Below are 20,120 nucleotides of genomic sequence, written 5' to 3'. Positions count from 1 at the left end.
ATTACTGGTGAAAACTGGAAATAGTATAGCAGAAACTAGGCACTGACCAATACCTAACACCCTATTCCAAGATAAGGTTGAAATGATTTAGACATAAAGGTAATATTATAAGCAAATTAGAACAAGAGATAATTTACCTCTAAGATTTGTGGAGAAGGAAGGAATTTATAGCCAAAGAAGAACTAGAGAACATTATGAAATGAAAAATGAATAACTTTGATTATATTAAATTAAAACATAAAACATTTTTGTACAAACAAAAGTAATGCAACCAAGATTAAAAGGGAAATAGAAAACTAAGAAACATTTTTTTTACATCCAGTGTTTCTCATAAAGGCCTCATTTCTAAAACATATAGAGAATTGACTTAAATTTATAATAATACAAGTTATTCCCTGATTAATATGCAATCAAATTATTTGAATGGACAATTTTCAGATGAGGAAATTAAAGTTATTTCTAATCAATGCTCTAAATCTAAATCTTAAAAATGCTCTAAATCACTATTGATTAGAGAAATGCAAATCAAGACAATTCTGAAGTATCTCTCAGATTGACTAAAATGACAGAAAAAAAAGATAATTATAAATGTTGGAAGGGATGTAGGAAAACTGGGACACTAATACATTGTTGATGAAGTTGTGAACTAGTCTATTATTCTGGAGACCATTTGGAACTATGCTCAAAAGCTATTAGAATTCAGAAATTGGAAGGGCAGAGCATGATAGAAGATATTTAGGTGAAGATTACTATAGAGAGAAGTAGAAGCAAGTGTAATGGAAGTATATAAACCACCTATACAGGGGACAATTGACAAGAATTTTGGGTAATGGGTCATGAATTCCTATTGGGAATTAATAAATGGGCATGGAAGGAGGCACAATTTAGTCTTTCTTGGAGATTTCAACTATATGCAGTTTCAAAAACAACTTTTATTAAGAGATTCTCAAGTTTTGTCATATTTAGCTATGTATTTATTTTAATTTCTACTCCACCTCCAATTATCATCTTTATTTCACAATGAGGAAACTGAAACATATAGTTTAAGTGACAGCAAGAGTATGAGTTAGAATTCAAACTCAGATCTTCCTGACTTCATGTCCTAAACTCTATCCACTGGGTCACCACCTGCCTGGTAGAAAAATATTCACAGATGAAGGAATCATAAAAGGGTTCACAGAAGAAGTGGCACTTGAAAGAATAGCCTTAAAGGAAGTTAAGAATTTAAAGAGTTAGAACATTCTAAAGATAGTAGATAGCTTGTGCAAGACACAGAAAACAGAGATGGAATAATATGTTTAAAGAATAGCCAAGAGAAAGCCTCCTGTAATCAGGAGGACCTGAATACAAATCCAGCCTCAGACACTTACTAGCTGTGTAACCATGTCTCCAATACATATATACATATATATATATATATATATATATATTCAGTAAATTTATTTGAGAACGATACCATTTTATGAAAGGGAATTACATATATTCTAGAAACATATGTTGTAATCAAATTGTGGAAGCCTTTAAGATCCAGGATTTTGTTATTTTTGTTTGTAGGGTCAATTAGGATCTGTTGAAAATATTGGAGCAGAGGGATAGTATACCCAAACCCATGCTTTGGGAGTATTAATTTGGCAATCATATGGAGATTGTACTGGAGAAGACACATGCTAAAATCAAAGAGAACTCTTAGGAGCTTATTGCAACAATTTTAGGTGAAAAGTGAGAAGTGTCTGAGCTAGTCTTCCAGTTGTGTGAGTGGAGAAAAGGTTTGAATGGTACATATGTTGTAGAGGTAGACAATGAGACTTAGTGATTGATTAGATGTGGAAGAGAAAGAGAAGGAATTGTTGAAGATGACTCCAAGCTTTGGAGCTAGGTTACTGGCAGGATGATGATGTCTTTTACAGAAAAAGGGAAGTTATGAAGAGAGAAGTGGTTTAGCAGGAAACAATCAGTTTTGCTAACAATTGCTAGCCCATTGAGGTTAGATGCTGATAGGACACCCAGGGAGAGATGTAGAGCAGGCAGTTGGCAATCAGAATTCAGGAGAGAGACAATTAAATTTTAGTCATCTGCATAGAGATCATTGAACTCCTGAACCTGGATGAGATCAATAAAGAAAGTGTAGAAAAATAAAAGGGCTGAGGATAGACAGAAGTCTGCAGGAAACTTGCATTGCTAAGTGCTACATTATTGGTTCAGGATCTATAGCAATGAAATTGTGAATGTCCAGTGCCTCTCTCACTTTTTTTTTTACACATAATGTTTAATAAATACTTATTGAATTAACCTCCAGAAGTTCCCAATTAAGGGTCTGTGGATCTTTCAAAAATTGTAATCACTTATGTAAAGTTGATATCATGTAAATTTCTCAAGCAGGGACAATTTTATTTTTGTCTTTCTATCTTAGATGCCTAGAGCCAAAAGATTGTTGTAAAGATTGTTAAAATTGTTAAAAGATTGAATTGTTAAAGATTGTTAAAAGAATGAATGAAGTATACCATCTAGGGCTCTTTTTTTCTCATACAATCTGTTTCATCTGATGAGCCAGCAAACAATGTCATTAATTTATAAAGCAGATGGAAAAAGTTAGGAGTGAAATCCATTGTCAGGAAATAGTGCACAGCTAAATGGTCCTTATTAAGGTGAAGTCTATAGCCTTGACCTCTTTAGCTATATGCTGTACACCAATTAAGTTAACCATCTGTATGAAAAACTAACTGAAAATGATCTAAATGCCCAAATTTCTATTACAGTGTACTACCAAAGGACACTTTTACAATGTTTCAGGAAAAAGTAAAAGTCTATCAATTTTGTCCATTTGTGCTAAATGGTAGATATAGGGGCACATAGCATTAGCCTCAGGTTATAAATGCTCAGCAAGAAATTTAGATATGGAGAAATGAAATGAGAGTTGAGACAGAATAGGAGCAGGAGCTGACCAGACTTTCAAGTTTGACTCTATATTTATACAAGCATCCTCTTTACCTTTGAATCTCCCCTTTCCTACTGTATGTACAGAAAGACATCAAGTATTTTAACTTCATTATGAGCATAAAAATGAATTTTTGTAAACTAGCCTGGAGGCCTAACTACCATTTGAAACACTGTTCCTCTAATAAAATATATCTGCAACCTCCTACTGAGAAGGAAATGAACCCAAGGAATTCTTCGTTGCCATCTAATTACAAGGGGAGTTTCCTGCTCACTCTACCCCATCCCCACCTACACTTCTGTAAATGGATTTGCCAAAATGTCTTCTCTCCTGTGACAGTCAAATTCGTGCCATAGGGATTCTCACAGATGAATAACTTCTAAGGACTATTTTATTCTCACACGACAATCAGGAACTTCTGAAGTTTGCCCCTGTTTAGGAGATTCTGTTCCTTTGATTGCTAACAAGCTTAGGTCAACAATGCATTTAGAAACTTTTATAAAACAAACACCAAAAAATAAGATAAAATTTAAAAAACCTTTTAAAATGAACATTAAAGCAATAAAAAGCAACAACAGCCCTTATTTTCCTAGGAGTACAGTTTCATACTCCCCTCCTAGTTTAATATGGTTTCCTAATCTCTCTAAAAACATCTAACATCAATGGGAAGCTTAGCTAAGTTACTCTGCAGTCAGAAGGACATCAAACTTCATTGAAAACAATATCTGCCGGATGCCCATCAATTGGAGAATGGTTGGGTAAATTATGGTATATAAATGTTATGGAATATTATTGTTCTGTAAGAAATGACCAACAGGAGAAATACAGAGAGGCTTGGAGAGACTTACATCAACTGATGCTGAGTGAAACGAGCAGAACTAGGAGATCATTATACACTTCAACAATGATACTGTATGACGATGTATTCTGATGGAAGTGGGTATCTTCAACATAGAGAAGAGCTAATCCAATTCCAATTGATCAATGATGGACAGAATCAGCTACACCCAGAAAAGGAACACTGGGAAATGTGTGTAAACTATTTGCATTTTTTTGTTTTTCTCCCCAGATTATTTTTACCTTCTGAATCCAATTCTTCCTTTGTAACAACAACAAAATTCGGTTCTGCACATATTTATTGTACCTAGGATATACTATAAGATATTTAATATGTATAGGAATGCCTGCCATCTAGGGGAGGAGGTGGAGAGAAGGAAGGGAAAATTCAGAACAGAAGGGAGTACAAGGGATAATGTTGTAAAACAAAATTACCCATGCATATGTACTGTCAAAAAATTGTTATAATTATAAAATTAATTAAAAAAAACAATATCTGCATATCTGCACCTGACAGACAGCCCACATTTCTCCTTTTCCTCCTCTGCTGATCTCCGGAACACTCCAACAGTGGCTAGATTGCTTAAATTCAACTTGCAGTTCCTGCTGAATTCCTAGTGTTTGCATTTTTCTCTCTTTCTCTTTGTGTCTCATGGAGTTATTAGCTTTTATTTGAGCAATTCTAAAACCCTTGCTGCTTTTGCTGCTGAGTTTCAGTTAAAGGCTCTCTGAATGTGTCTGGTCAGGGTCAGGAAATAAGGGATTTTAAAAATGCATTTGAATAATTTTCCTTCCACATACTCTCTTATGTGGTGTACTGGTGACCAATGGCATGCTTTTATAAGGTGGACGACTTTATAAATAATAGTTCCACAGATCAATTTTTGTTGAATCTAATGGAGAGTTCTGGAGAAGTGACATGAACAAATGACTAAATTTGTCACTATTTAGAGTTTAATCTCTTGGTCTTTTAACATCCAAATTTAATGCTGATTGGAGGAAAATTGAAGAAAGAGGGTATCCTCCTTTCTGATTGGAGGAAAATGGAAGAAGGAGGGTGTCCTCCTTTTATGGACTGATAAAAAGACCTATAACCATATAGGCAATCTAATACTATCTTCCCCAATTGGATCTTTATGAGTTTCCCTCTCTTCTTGTGAAGAATATCTTTCTTCTCTGAAGTTCAGTGATCTCTAAACTTATCTCATGCCTACAAAAACATTTATTTCAGGAGCACACTTCTTTACTATGCTGGTTGAGAAGTCTAATATAATTCCTAATAACATCTTTTCAGTCTTAATAATATGGCAAAAACTTTCTGAAAGTAACAAGGTAGGAAAAAATACACCAAAAACAAGATTGTGCCAACACTTTGAATGTATTTTATTCACGTTTGAACTTGTGAAAGGAAAATATTTCCATGCTACAAAGTTTTATTAAAAACAAGGCATTACAAATAAATAAATAAATGAGAATGTGGTATAATAAATAAAACAGAATCAACTGCTTTTCCATACATAGAAACACTGGACTTCTTAAACTGGAGGAAGCACATAACACCACTGGGTCTAACTTTGGAATCTTCATCCAGTATGAAAAGATCATAATGTCACATGATAATATCCTTCAGTTATGGTACCCACACGATCTGCTCAGTCTTGTTAGTTTCTTAAGGAGTAGTGAACATTTCCATCTGGACCTCTGCTTATCTTGGCAAAGAAAAAGATCATTTTCTGCCTTGTGCCCACTTCCACATTATAAACCCCAAAGGAAAATACAAAATGATTGCAGTGATTTTATTTCCAGCACAAGGCTGGTAATACTGACTGGTATGAAAGAGCTAAGTACTAGACAGTAGAAAGATTCAATGATTCTTAGAAATACATGGTATATCCAGTAAAACCTCACTTCGTCAGCAACATGGAAATCTTAGCCTGGAAATTCAGAGGCTTGGGAGGCAGTATTCCTTAATGGTGTTTCCATTGGTACTTTCCAGGTCATAAGGCTCGAGCTGATGATACTCAAATGTCACACGATTGACGTGTTTCCCACTCGAGACCATACGCACTACAGTATTGTCACAGCCGATTGTCATCTGGGCTGTTAGGGATGGAGAAATCAAATTTCACAGTAAGTCAGAATTCACATAGCATTCTGCTAAACCACTCACTTTGAAGCTAATGGGGAAAAATGCTTTCTAAATTCTCTAGTCATCTTGAGATGGATGCTATTGTGTGTTAATATGTTCCTTTAGTTTCTAGTCTAGTTTTAACGTAGCACATTGTTAGGTCAAGCTTCATTTTGCATTAAGGTCATAGCAGTACCTCATACAAAGGAGAGAAAGGTCCTGCTCTAGTCTTGCTTATGTGGTCTCCCACCCACTCCAGTTAATGCATGTATCTGGGCTCATGGTAAGGTTAGGGGAGCAGTAAAAACATGTGGCTTGAAGGAGTGATCCACATTTCTAGAGCATTTCAAATCACTATGCTCACAACAAAGAGGAAGGCAATGCACTAGCTACTAGCTTCATTTTATAAATAGGGAAACTGAAACAATAATTGTCTTAGTGGAATTCAAAATCCAAGTGATCCGACAATAAGTTCAGGATTTTATGCAGTGACCCACACTCACAAAAATATTCCTCTAAATAAATTAGCAGGACAAGCAATCATTCTCTACCCAAGGGCATTATGCTGGAAGTCAGGAAGCCTGGGTTTTCAGCTGAATTATTCCATAATTCTTTTTCTTTCTCTTCAGAAAGAAAAGAACCATTTCATTTCACTGGACTTAGTGTTTTCCTCCCTGTCAAATATAATACAAAAAAACATTTATTAAGCACCTACTATATGCCAGGGTCAGTATCTGAGGTCATATATGAACTCAAGTCTTCCCAACTCCAAATTCAATGCTCTCTCTCCACTGTGCCACCTAGCTGATATACATTCTATATTCTACAATTTATTTCCTTTTCTACTGAATAGAAAATATGGGCAGGTGGTGAGGATGTAATTAAAAAGAGAGACAATCCCTGCCCACTAGGAACTGATAATTTAAAAGGAAGGTACAACACAAAGAAGGAGGCAGGAAACTGGAGTGGGAAACAAAAGTACACTGGAGTACTTGGTGTGGGTCAGGTGGTGATAATGATAGAAACTTCTACCCAGAATTGTTGTGAAAAAAATTTTTGTAAAGCAATTAGCAAACTTTAAAGCAGTATATAAATGCTAACTACTGTTGTAAGAAACAAAATATAGTGATTAATTAATTTCAATAGGATAACATAATTATTTGCCAAATAGACCTAGATTGGGAGATGATCTGACACTCTAATATTTTGTTTTTGATAGAATAAAACATAGATATGGTGGCCAAGCACACAGTTCCAGTGACTGGACATGTGGAAAAGAAAGGAAGGAAGGAGATGAGGAAAAGCAGGAGGAGAATAATTCTCTCTGTCTTTTTGAAGATGGGATCTTATGTACCTTCTTGTTAATAGAGAAGGCAGAGTGGATCTGGGCACAAAAATACCACTCTCAGACTTTCATGTTTGTTAGCCTTTTATGTTTTCTTTGGATACCTCAGACCTGTATCCAGAAAAGTAGAGTCATCTTAGGTGCAGGAATATCAATTAAATTTTGATTGAAATAAATTGACATTGGGCTGTGTGAAGCTCAAAAAGAGAAAGTCAGTTTCTGTTTTTACTCTAATCAAAGTATTCACTGTGATCCAGTCTCTACTAGTAGGACTAAATTTATTCCTTACATTTGTTTTGAAGAGGTTTTTTTTTTGTTTTTTTTGTTTTTTGTTTTTTTGCTTTCATTAGAAACTTTATGCTGTAAAATGCTCCTCTTTCCTGTTCATATACATTTCAGTGATTTCAAGCTAGATTTTTAGTATGACTCAGAAAAGTCAAACTGAAAGAGTAGAACTCTTCATAAATCCTCATTATCCAACTATTATTTTCCTTTTAGAAAAATGAAAGGTATGTCTGCACATGAAAAATGAAGTGGAAAATAGAGGCAATTATCCATTTAATTCAAGCCTTAATAATGGCCCTACCTTCAATTATCTAAAAAATTCTGGTAAGTATTGTCTGTGACACTGAACCTTGTCTCCTAAAATGCACTTTTTAAAAAAATTAACAGATAAGGGCCTGACCTGCCACATCACATCCCATGCATTTGAAATATCAAATACAACATGGAGAGAAATCCTTGGGAACCTATAGTTTAAAAGATAGGAGGAACAGGTTAAGCATGAATGTATAAAACAAACTTCCCTGTTGTCTGGTATGAAGTTTTTGGAAAACAATTGTTTTATCTTTTCGTAATGGAAGGTGTGCCTTAACCAAATTCTGGCTTAAAACATCTTTGTTAGCTTAGTCTTCCCACATTTTTTAGGCAGGTCCATATGAAAGGTTGAGTGTCCTAATTAGCAAGAAGTGGCTTTCTGCTAGTGAGAAAGCCCTTAGCTTCTTAAGGACTCCAGGTATTTCTCTGACTCTAAGTTAAATTAGAGGTCATGATCCTATACGAAGTCACATAACTGAATGTGGGAATCACAAAACTGTTATTTATTATCAGTATATGTTTGGGATTTGATTCGTATGCTTATTTTATATACCTATGTGCTCAGAGTTGAGTAAAAATTTTCTTGGCAAAAAAGTTACAAGTGGAAAAAGTTTAAGAAGTCTTGCTCTGAGTTATAGGACAGATGCCTTTATGTGTTGGTAGAGGGAGTTTAAGTACAAAGAACTCCTCACAATAATGAAATTTTAAGTTTAGAAACATCCCATTTCCTTGCTCCTCCCAATTTCTGGAAGGGGGAGGGGAAGAATACAATTTCTATTTAGATCTGAATCCTCACCAGCCTCTCTTAATTCTGCTTCTTTGATTTTTTTTTTTTTAATCATTAAATTTCAGCAATGCCTTGTAGGCACTTTATACTGTGTAAAATTTGGTTTCCTTATCTTCCTTTTTTCTCTAATTTAACTTCTGAATCTTCAGATCTAGACAAAATATATTTTGTACATTTTATACACTTGAAGTAAGTAAATTTTTCTTACAAATTTATCTGCTTTGTTAGGAGATGAACTCTTTAGTCCCTGAAAAAAGACAGCCCAGTCTATGGCTTGGGAGCCAGTTTCCCAAAGTGTTTCCAACCAGAAATCCATCATTTTCATTCTTAAGTCATTTGTTTACCTTCGCCTTTTAGTCAAGGATCAGTCAATTACTCCTACTGGTAGGGAGTACAGATAATTTCTCACATAGTATGAGTTTAAGGAAGCCTGGAAGGAGTTTTGGCTCTCAAATATATTTTCTAATTGTTGATTACAACTTCAAAGTTTTTAAACCTGTTAAAATGTAAATACTTTAAACATTTTTCTGTCATCTCCTTCTCAAGGTGAATAGACTTCAAAACTTTTCCCTTGAGTAACATTTTCATAAGGGGAAAAGGAGAAGAGAGTAAGAATTGTTAGTCCCTTGAGAGGAAAACAGTAGGCAAACTTTGCTCACCCTAAAATTTTGGAATATATTTGTTTGTTCCCTTGTTCTCACCAGATAAGTCTCCCATAAAGTACTGAAAAAAACGGGTTTTGTATTTCTTCATTTTAGTTTTCAGATTGTAATATGCAATACTTCCAACATAGCTTTCACAGGGTTTAAAGCTGGAAAGAACTTTAGAAATCTTGCATTTCCAACCTGTTACTTTGTAAATGAAGAAAAAAAAGAATCATTCTCCCGCCTAATCTCCAGAGAATAGTCCCACTATCCTAGAAGGAGTTAATTTCCTCAATTTAAGAATTCAGCTCCCTTAGATAAGCTATTTTGATTGGTGTTTGTGTGTGTGTGTGGGGAAACTCATTTAACTCAATGTATCTAGAACATCTCAGATCATGCTTCATACTCCATTTAGTCATCCACCACCAGGAAGCCAGGGTTTATCTGGATATGTAGCCATCTGCCCTACAAATCCATCTTTCTCCATTTTTACCTTTTCTGATGAATCCGTAATCAAAGCAATGATTCCATAAGGTTGTAATGATGCCTTATGGTTTCACTTACCATTCCTTGTGACCCTCCAGGCCAAAACTACTTTCCCTGGCCACTACTCACCTATATGCGCTTTTTTTAGACTGTAAGTTCTTTGGAAATAGAAATTATTTTGTAGTAAGATCCCCAGTACCAAGTACAATATTTGGTGAATAGTAGGTGCTTAATACATGTTTCATTTATTATTTAATATTTTACCCAAGGTCATTTGGATTTTAAGTTGGGAGTACTGGGATTTCAACCCAGAACTTCTGACTCCAAATTCAGTGTTTTTCTTTGTATATATTAGAGCAACATGTGTATTCAGTGAAATATTGTAAACCGTATCTATCCTCTTATCTTTCAAAAACAGGTTTTAACTTAAAAATAATTTGAAAAAATGCAGTAGCAAGGAAGACATTAAACAAATATCTTACCAGGGCCATGAAAAGGATAACATAGATCAGCAAAAGGCATCATCTTGGAAGGGTCCAATCCAGTTCCTCCCAGTAGTTCCACAAAATCTCCTATTCCCCCACAACCTACTGATGATTTCTATTAAAAAAAAATAGAGCAGCAGAAGGGGTTGTCTTTAATGAATGATAGAATCAGAGTGCTTAACCAATGAAAGATTGCATGGATTCACTCAATCATGGCCCTAGAAGCTTTTACAGCACATCTAATTTTAAATGCAGCATCTGGCTTTCCGGAAATTAAAATTGATGTTTAAAAAGGAAAGTTTATCAGAATTACTTTCTGAATATGTTGAGTAATCATTTCTTTAAACTGTTTTTCATTCAAGGATCTGAACTATAGAATTGAAAACTGTAAAGCACATAGGAGCTGTCTGAGAAATTGAATCATCAAATCCTTTGCACACACATACTGAATTCTAAAAATTCCTTCATGAATAGAACCAGGGTTACAAAAATTCTGATATATGTCTAATATAATCAAGAAATTGTTTTCTCTTTCTTCTGTTTTTTATTAAAAACCTCTTAATGAAAGTCTATATGGTATGTTTTTTACTATAATAGGCTTACTGTTAATATCTTGGATTATTCATGAGAATTTAAAGGACTAGGGATAGGTCCTGGACCTGTGATTTCAGTGCTGTAGGGAATTCCTAGAAAAGAAAAGCCCAGCTACCTTTGTAGGTCAACACTTTCTTTGAAATTTTTTGATCTTATAGAGTTGCCTAGAGCAAAGCTTCTTTAATTTAAATTTTGGCCCCATAGGGGGGTCACATGATTGAAGAAACAAAATTATTATTTATTATTAGTAAATATTTTATTTGTATACTTATTTTATATACTTATCTGGGGCCACATCAAAATTTCTCAGGCAAAAAGGGGTCAAGTGAAAAAAATTTAAGAAACCCTGGTCTGCAGTATGCAAATACTCAGGCTCACACAATCATTACATATCAGAAGCTGTACTTGAGTCAGAATCTTCCTGGCTGTTTATCCACTGTATTTTTCTGTCTCTCAAAGAGACCAGCACTCTAAAATTTACTGTCCATAGAGCTGATTCCTGATTGAGCCTTAATGACTAAAGCTGCCCTGCCTTTTTTTTCTTTTCTTTTTTTTTTTTTTTTCAAGCCAGTTAAAACAAATTCTCCAATTCAAATGCAATCACTCAAATGTTCCCACATTTCTTAATTAAGGTTTTATATAAAGCACCTTTTCCCTTTCTATTTCTTAATCCAAAAAACCTTAAGCTTTTTTTCTGTCATGAATAGTTGATAATTTGACAATACGACCTCTCTTTAGAATCATGTTTTTAAATGCATAAAATAAAACATGAGGTTTCAGAGAAAAACAGTTATCAATAATAATAATTATTATCAAAATATTGAAACAAAAAACAAAAACCAGGTTCATAGACCCCAATATAAGAATCTCTGTCTTAATCCTTTCTGCAGTACTTTAAGCCCTACCTACTGAGATTTTCTTGCAAAGAAATTCTTAATTCTAAAGGGCTAGCTTTTGTTACATATCAATCATTATTTTAATCATCATTAAGTTGTCTTTAAAAGTGCTGCCCCTAGAAATAACAAGTGATGAGAAGTAAACCAGATATAATCCTATCCTCTAGGAACTACAATTTAAAACAGATGGCATTATAAACATATAAGTGGAGGATGTTCCATGAAAAGACAAACATATAATATTTATTCCTTCATTCTTATTCCATAATCCATAGGAACTGGAATGGGGGCTGGAAAAGGGTATCACAGGATAAAAAACCAGAAGTGATTTTAGTGATCATTCAGTTCAGTCCTCTTACTAATTATATAGATTAAAAAAGATGTTATTTACACAAAATCCCACAGGTATTACTCAACAGATCCTGGAGTCAAAGTATGCCCTCTGGATCTTCTAGACCTACTGGTCTATCACTATTCCATGTTGCATTTCAACAAGCATTTTTTGAGAAAATTTTTCTGTCTTTCAAGTCAATATAATGTTTAAGGAAATATGCTACAGAAACCAATGTTTAATTATTTAAATAATAAGTAAATAAGCCATGTTTGGTGATTAACTAATCATATATGCCATGTATAGCATCAGTACAAATATCATGTATACCACATATGTATTTATATCATCTTCAGTTTATTGTATTCTGAAATTGAGGACTAAATGGAAGCATTAAGTTGGGGAAGAGAGAAAGGGTACCCAACATCTAGATATTCCCTCTTTATCTCTGCCTTTTAGTTTCTTTCAAGGTTCAAGTTCAGGCATCATTTGCTGTGGCAATTTTTTCCTAATCCCCCTAATCTATTTGTACTATTACATCTTTACCTTTACACCTGACCTCCCCCCCCCCAATAGAATGAAAACTCCTTGAAAGCAGGGACTGTTTAAATTTGTATCCTCAGTACCTAGTAAGTGACCTTAAACATAGTAGATAATTTTAATAAATGTATCTTCAACTGAATTAAGTAAAAAGTTAGCACAGATTCTTGCATCCAGTAACTAAAACTGATAATCTAAATATATTCAATTCAATTGATAACCTCAATATATTCAATTAAATAACCTAAAATATATTCAATAGATTTTTCTTCCTTCTCTGTCTCTTATTTTGGTGGTGTTTTCTTTTCAAGGGATTTGTTTATCACTCCGGATGGACAGGATTGCTGGGTATTTTTAATGCAATCAAATGCTTCACATTTTATTAGTTTAGGGGGACCAGAAGCATTTATGTGGCCAAGAGAGAAATAGCAAGGTCAAGTTCAAGGCTGATTTTAAGGGGAAGAAGGCCATGGAAAGGGAAGGCTAGTTGGCTTTAGCAACTTACTTATATGATTTCAGTAACACATTACTATGTTTTCCAATGTCAAAACAAGATTTTGTACTATGCCAGCTGCATTCTTCTACAACACAATTTTACTGTTCTGAGGCATTCTCGCATATCAAAAAATTTTCAGATAATCAGAGAAACACCTGGACAGATGACTCATAGCATTGCCATGATTCAGCTGGGAAGCATTCATGAAAGAAGCAAGCACAAGTGAGTTGGATGGTAATAATACAGTCCAGCATCACTCATTTGAAATTTTTTTCTACAATGAAAATTATTCAGATAATCAGAAGGACACCTGGGTAGGTGACTAAAGCTTAAGCTGAGAGGTGGGAAAGAGGCGTGGTTAAAAGAAGCAAGGATAAATGAATGTGATTTTAATAATAGTGTAGGAGAACACATGCAGACATGGGTATAAACGCAATGATAAAATGTACAAATTATACAGATAGGCTCAATCAGCCTGCTGGCATGTTGCAGGTACCCCCTTAGGAAATGATTTAGTAAGCAGTACAACTCACCTTTAACTGAAGGCTATTTAAGTGGCCCAGTATGAGATCTGATATTTTTATAACCACTGGATAAATGATAGAGAAACTACAGTTTCTGTGCTGATGAGGAATCACCATGGTAAACCTTCCAGAGGGGGTCTGAGAGATGACATTGCAGGCTGTTTAGAACAGATAAGAGACAAAAAAGTCTAATTATAAGCGTAAGGAAGAGTTATGGACATTATTTTAGGTGGGAAGGTCCCACACACTATCTATTCTCAGTGTATAAAAGCTCCTATTTGTGGCCCTGTGGGCAGCCAGGTGACAAAGGGGATAGAGCATTGGGCCTGAAATGAAGAAGACCTGAATTCAAATCTGACCTCAGACACTTCCTTGCTATGTGACCTTGGCAAAGTCACTTAAGCCTGTTTGCCTCAGTTTCCTCATTTATAAAATGAACTAGAGAGGGAAATGGCAAACCATTCCAATATCTTCGTCAAGAAAATCCCAGATGAAGTCAGGGAAGAGTCAGACATGACTGAAATGACTGAACAAAAATGACTGAGATCTGAATGTCATTTAAAAATGTAAGTATACTAGGAAGGTCCTTTAGAATTGAAAACTCTTCCTCAAGAATGGAAAATTTCATGCCCCATTGTAAGTTCCTTAAGTGAAAACACTGTCTTTTGACTTTTTTTTTTTTTTTTTTTTCATTTTCAGTGCTTAGCTGAATATATGGCACAAAGCAGGCAATTAAACATTTATTGGTTGGTTGAGTGATAGATGAGTCATTTTCTTATTTTAAAAATAATTTATTTTGAAATTCATAAAAAAATTTTGTGTTCCAAATTCTAAACAAGGTCTCCAAAGCATAGTTTTAGTGTTCTACTTTTGTAAAAAAGCAGAAAATATAAATTTATATAGATTATGCATTAAAATATAAAGTATAGAAATAAATTATATAAATGCTAATTTTATAAAGAATTAGGAGAAATAGCATGGCTTAATGGATTGAAAGCAGGTCTCCAAGTCAGAAAGATCTGGCTTCAGGTTCCACTTCAAAAAGCTGATGTTATGTGAGCCAAGATACCTGACCTTTCAATGATCTAGATAACTCTCTGAAACTATTAAGTTGCAGAGAAAGTGGAAAGCTACATTGGTTGAATTTCTTATGCCAAAATGGAGAGTTTCTTATGCCAGTAAATCACAGGTACCCATGCCTACAAATTGTTATATGAATGTTGCAGTTCCCACAGACATAGGAAGAAGATGATCATGGGAAGCAGAGAATTTGGCTCTTTTGAAAATCTAATCTTATATAGAAGTAGTATTTTCAAAACACCAGCACTGTTTTGAACATATTATTTCAAGAAGGAAAGCTGAAGAGTTGAATAATAGTAGCAACCTAATAACAATGATAACAACAAAAAGCTGCCTATGCAGAATCTTCAAACTAAAATGAAAATGTTTCCATTTCCAAGTCCCACTAAATATTTATATGTGCTAGTCAGGAATCACAGGCTGGGCTAGACATAAGTGGAAATTCTACTAACTAAAGACTTGTATAATAATATCTATCTTACAGGAGAGAATGGGATTGAAGGTAAAGTAAATTTTCTGTTTCATTTGGCTACATCTGGAAAGAACCTTAAAAATCATCCGTGCCAAACATCTGCTTTTCACTTAAGAAAATTGAGGTCTATGGAGATTTGTAGTAATTTGTCCAAGGATATACATTAATGGCTAGGCTTGGGATTAGCACAGAAGGCTCCTCCATTGCTTCCATTAATCCATTTGCTTCTTATTTCTCAGGAATTCCTGTACTTTTTTTTAATCCTTTCAGCCTCGCTGCAGGCTTTGCTCAGTTAGCTGAAAGATCCAGACACAACCCAGTTCTCACTGCTAAAAACTTTACAGAATACTTCCTAATCACCTCACTGTTTTCTAGAACCACCCACAGCTTTCTATACTTCTAATGAAACTTTTTTATAACACCCATCATCTTTTCAGTAATTACTGAAGCACCCTGCTTTCTACTTATGTTAATTTTCTAGACATAGTTCATTCCCCCTTAAATTTATATTGCCTTTAATCATTAGAGATATTTTTACTCAATATTGCCTCTTTTTTTTTTTAAAACAACTAATAACAAATCATTTACAAAACATGAGGAAAGTCTCCATATTCCAGGGAAGCATCATGGAAGAAATGAGTTGATTCTCATTGAACTGACCTGCTGTTTGACTGATTTGAATGCTCCTCACTTAATCAGAAAATGTAGTTAAGGAAAGTATTGCAATTCCAACCATTTTGGGTAACAGAAGACCTCAAATATTTATAAGCTACAAACAGCATAATATCTCGCATTGTTAATCTTAAGAAAACCATAAATAAACAAGTGAAATACTTTTATACAAGATGCTATCCATCAATTTTTTTTTGGGGGGGGGAATCCTCCCAGAGAACTAACTGGGCAAGAAATTTCTGTCAAGCCTATCCTAGTAAAGTGCTTTAGGATTTAACACCTTTGTCATTAGATCTATTGTATTAGCAAGAAAGATTTAAATTTCCTTTTAAGAAATTTAATTTTACCAAAAGGAATGTAAAATTATGTGTACTTTCCCTAGATTAAGCACATAAATTACAAAGTATGACTTGGTTTTCCTTGTTATCAAAACAAACAACCCTATTAGTAAATTTTCAGATTTATTTGTTTATAAAAAGGATTTCCAAGAAAAAATACCAAATTATTCCTCTGTTCATATTTCCTGAGCAATCACAGTCAGACAACTCTTTAAAGCATAATTTTTCACCAAAAGGACTGATTATTTACTAGAAAGAAAGAAAATACTTACGGAAGAGGTTAGGGTTTTTCTTTATGGTTATTGTAAATCCATTGCCTATCTCATGAATCCGGAAGAAAATCATAGCCACATTCTGTGATGAGCTAAAACTTCTGATATTGCCATTTTCACAGAAATCTATGTACCGGTCAGACATAGGAAGAGGATGATCCTGGGAACTGGGAAATTTCTCTCCTTTAAGAATCCAACCATCAAACACCTTCAGTAACATAAAAATGGAAAATTTATTGGTTGATTCCCTACTCTCCATTGGTACCTCAAAACATTGATTTTTTTTTAAATAGGGGAAATTAAAGAAGGAAGGAATGAACAAGAGAGGAAGGTAGGAAGGAAGAGAAAAAGAAATAATCTTTCTTTTTCCAGAACAGATCTTAAATCTTAAATGTAACTTTCAGATAAACTTTTGATTGCTTGCTTGCAATTTCTAAATGTACTTTGTCCATGTGAGGCTTGTTTTCTTTCTTTATAATCAATACCCTTAATTTACACACACACACACACACACACACACACACACACTTTATAATTGTAACCATAACAAAAAGTGAAACTACAATGTTTCACTTTTGCTGCTGAAATTCATAATTAAATCCTTACATTTATTCCTTTTCACAAGTTATCCTCTGACAAAATTTGAATACTTAAAGAAACACTGTCCCTAAATGGTCATATGTATCAGGGTTTGTTTTTTTTTTTTTTTTTCCTTCATGCATTTAGAAATCCCTTATACTTCCAAGGTCTAAAATTTAATTGTAGAGGAGATAGATAGATGATAACCTCCTCCAATGCCTTAGCAATGAGTTGCTTGAGCTATCTTAAAACAATCAAACAAACCCAAACCCTCTGCATTTAGTCAGCCTGAAAGTTACACTTTTTCATTCCTATATTAGAAGTCTCTTCATCAGGATGGTCTTTCAGACAGGACTCAACTTTTGAGAGGTCAGGTTTACCACTAGGCCATGAGGAGGCACTAGAGGAGAATATCAGAGGATGTCAGAGACAGGAAATATCAATAGGAATTTTAAAAATATCAACAAATACAATAATCCTTTAATATTTTAAGAAGCATTTCTTTCCCTTATTAGTTTTCTAGGTGGTTGGTAGGGAAAAGGTCCAAGTCACCACAGGCTTTCAGCTCAACTCTGAGCAAATACCCTCAACTGAATGTTACAATTCTATTATTTTTGACAGATACCCAAACATTTCCACTTTCAACGTTTTAATCATAATTATTTTAATTAGACATGTACTTTCAGCTAACCTGTTAAGAATATTTCCACCAATAAAGGGGATTTTCTCTTGTCAGGTATCCCTTTCCTCAGATTCTTTCCAAGATGCTAATCTTACCTTCCCCCATCAGTTTCAGGGAGGAGAGACTTGGTCCTAGCACTACCAGACCAAAGGAAAAAAAGTGTGTTGTTCATGGATTTAGCGTTAGAGAACCGGGATTCAGATTCTGATTCTTACTGCATATGCAGCAAGAATCTCTTTACTCATCATAAACTCTTAGGATCTCAGTTTCCTAGCCTATAAAAGGACAGGGTTGTACTAAATCCCTTGTAGCTTTAAAACTATGAAGATGTGATCCCTATGAGCTCCATTCTTCACTGGGAACGCCCTTGGATCTTTTTGAGCACTGTTATCAGGCCCCACTTAACTCATAGGAGTACCGGACACGTACAGCCATTGACTTGCTAGAGAGCGCCAGGCTTTGTTGCCCGAGACCTTGCACACACTGTCTTTTTGGATAGTCCCAAAGGTCAGAGACTAGGGGTTACGTATTGTAGAAAAGGACAAGATAGAAGGATGGAAAGCTCTCTGCGTGGTGATAAAGGGGAGAGGAACCAAGACAGGAAATGGGGGTCCCTGGCAGTTCCCAAATGCCTTATTCCACCCCACCCCCAATCCAACCCCATTCTCTATAATGACCATTTCCCCTCCCCTTTCTCCCATTTGTAGTAGCTCAGGGTAGGCAACAGAAGAAGCTGGGTATAGGGTCCTCATCCTCACCTTCAGAAAGTCTCCGCCTTGACAGTCAATGTTGACCAGGTCGTACTGAATAGAGATGATTTCCTCCGGCTCCCCAATAAAGAAGGCGGCGCAGTGCAGCTGGGGCTGCTCCGCGGTGAAGGTGAACTGACCCTCGATGCTCAGCATGTCTATGCATCCTGGAGAAGATGGAATGGAGGTGGACGTTTGACGCTAGTCGGAGTGGCAAGGAGTCCGGAGACTCCTTTCTCCAGCTCCGAACCACACAGCCAGCTCTCTTCCTCACGACCTCCCTCGAGTTCCCACTCTCCTTCCTGCGCAGAGCTCCCAGCTCTCAACTGGAGCGCATCCCTAGTTTCTTTTATTTCAACCCGCTAGTCCTGCTCTTCTCTGACCAAGCTCCAGAGAGCTTTCCCTCCTTAGGCTTGTCTGAGCTCCCGAGATCGTTCTATCTGCCCCTAACACAGAAAGCCTCAACTTTCCATATGCCCGGGATAGTTTCCGTCCGGGCTGTGAAACTGAAGATACTCACTCAGCGAGCGGTGATAGAGCTGTTCCTCGGACAGCTCCCGCTTCAGGTCGGTGTTGAAGAACAAGAAAGGGTCGGCTTCTAGAACCTCCCGCAACTGGAAAAGAATGGAGAAATCTGAAGACTACACATCTGGGTCACCGGGAAAAGTTCGGGGGGTGAGAGAAGACAAACGAGTATCTGGAAGGTCCTCTTCGCAGAACGTTAGAGGCAGGATGGAGGGAGGGAAACGAGGGAGGGGGGAGAACAGAAGCTGGCATTTTCTGATGTCCTAACCAATCTCCAAAGCCTTCCGACCCTCCAAGACCCAGTTAGAACATCCTGAAATGCCTAAGTTCGGAGCATTCTCATGGGGCTAGAAAGGAAGAAATCAGTCTAAGGAAACCCAGTGGACAGGAATAGCCACTGGGGATGTTCCCATGTACTGACTATAGACTCAGAGGAAGAAAAAACACACTGACTTTTACGGAGACAAAAAAGAAGGAAATGCAATCAATAGAGAGGCAAGTTATCTGAGGCTAAAAGTTGGAGGAAAGAGTTAAGATTTGTCTGTTACATTTACTCACCTCCAGGTATCTAGTCTCTCCCCTAAGAGCTCCCAGAAAGATCAGGATGAAGTGACACTGAAGTTTGAAAGTAGGCGACATTCTGGACCTTGGAGACTTCTACTCTTCTCAAGTGGTCCGGACTTAGTTTTCCCTTCACTTCTGTCTGAGCTGGTTGCTTGGATCTGGTAGGGTTTCTTTGACAGGTCTCTTTTATAGAGGAATGAGGAGGGGAGGCACTCTGTCCCTTAACTGAGCTGAGCTCAGTTACCATGGGTTACCCTATCTCAGTGACAAAGTGCGTGGGTATGACGAGGGTCCAGCTCTGTGCCACAAATTTTCAACCCAGCCCAGCTCTGTTTTTCAGGAGTTCTGTTTATCAGAACTTATTCAACCGACATCCAAAAATGTCAAGGAATGAGGGGAAAGTCCACTTCTTCCACTTGTTTGACTTTTTTTTTTCTCTGAAGGTTAATTTTGGGGGAAATTTTTAAAAGTATATTTTGCAAGACAAAAGCAGGCACAGAGAATCCTTAAAAGGAATTCTGGAATAATAGAATAAAAACATTTCCCCCAATTATTCTTTCTT

At 35.8% G+C, this 20,120-nt stretch overlaps 1 protein-coding gene across 1 annotated transcript; it reads right to left on the bottom strand.

Annotated features, from left to right (window-relative positions):
• Nucleotides 1–5,131: 5,131 nt before the first annotated feature.
• On the bottom strand, nucleotides 5,132–19,804 carry CRHBP (corticotropin releasing hormone binding protein). Its single transcript, XM_074282316.1, has 7 exons — nucleotides 19,553–19,804; nucleotides 18,990–19,083; nucleotides 18,479–18,636; nucleotides 16,460–16,667; nucleotides 13,635–13,783; nucleotides 10,242–10,359; nucleotides 5,132–5,872 (listed from the first exon to the last, which is right to left on the bottom strand). Exons 1-7 carry the CDS (start codon nucleotides 19,631–19,633, stop codon nucleotides 5,715–5,717), a joined length of 966 nt encoding a protein of 321 aa, XP_074138417.1. The 5' UTR covers nucleotides 19,634–19,804; the 3' UTR covers nucleotides 5,132–5,714.
• Between the last annotated feature and the right edge of the window lie 316 nt (nucleotides 19,805–20,120).

Source organism: Sminthopsis crassicaudata, chromosome 1, assembly GCF_048593235.1.
Source record: "Sminthopsis crassicaudata isolate SCR6 chromosome 1, ASM4859323v1, whole genome shotgun sequence".
Classification (NCBI taxonomy): domain Eukaryota; kingdom Metazoa; phylum Chordata; class Mammalia; order Dasyuromorphia; family Dasyuridae; genus Sminthopsis; species Sminthopsis crassicaudata.
Note: the sequence above shows the minus strand (reverse complement) of the source record. Positions and strands in the feature narration are given on the sequence as shown.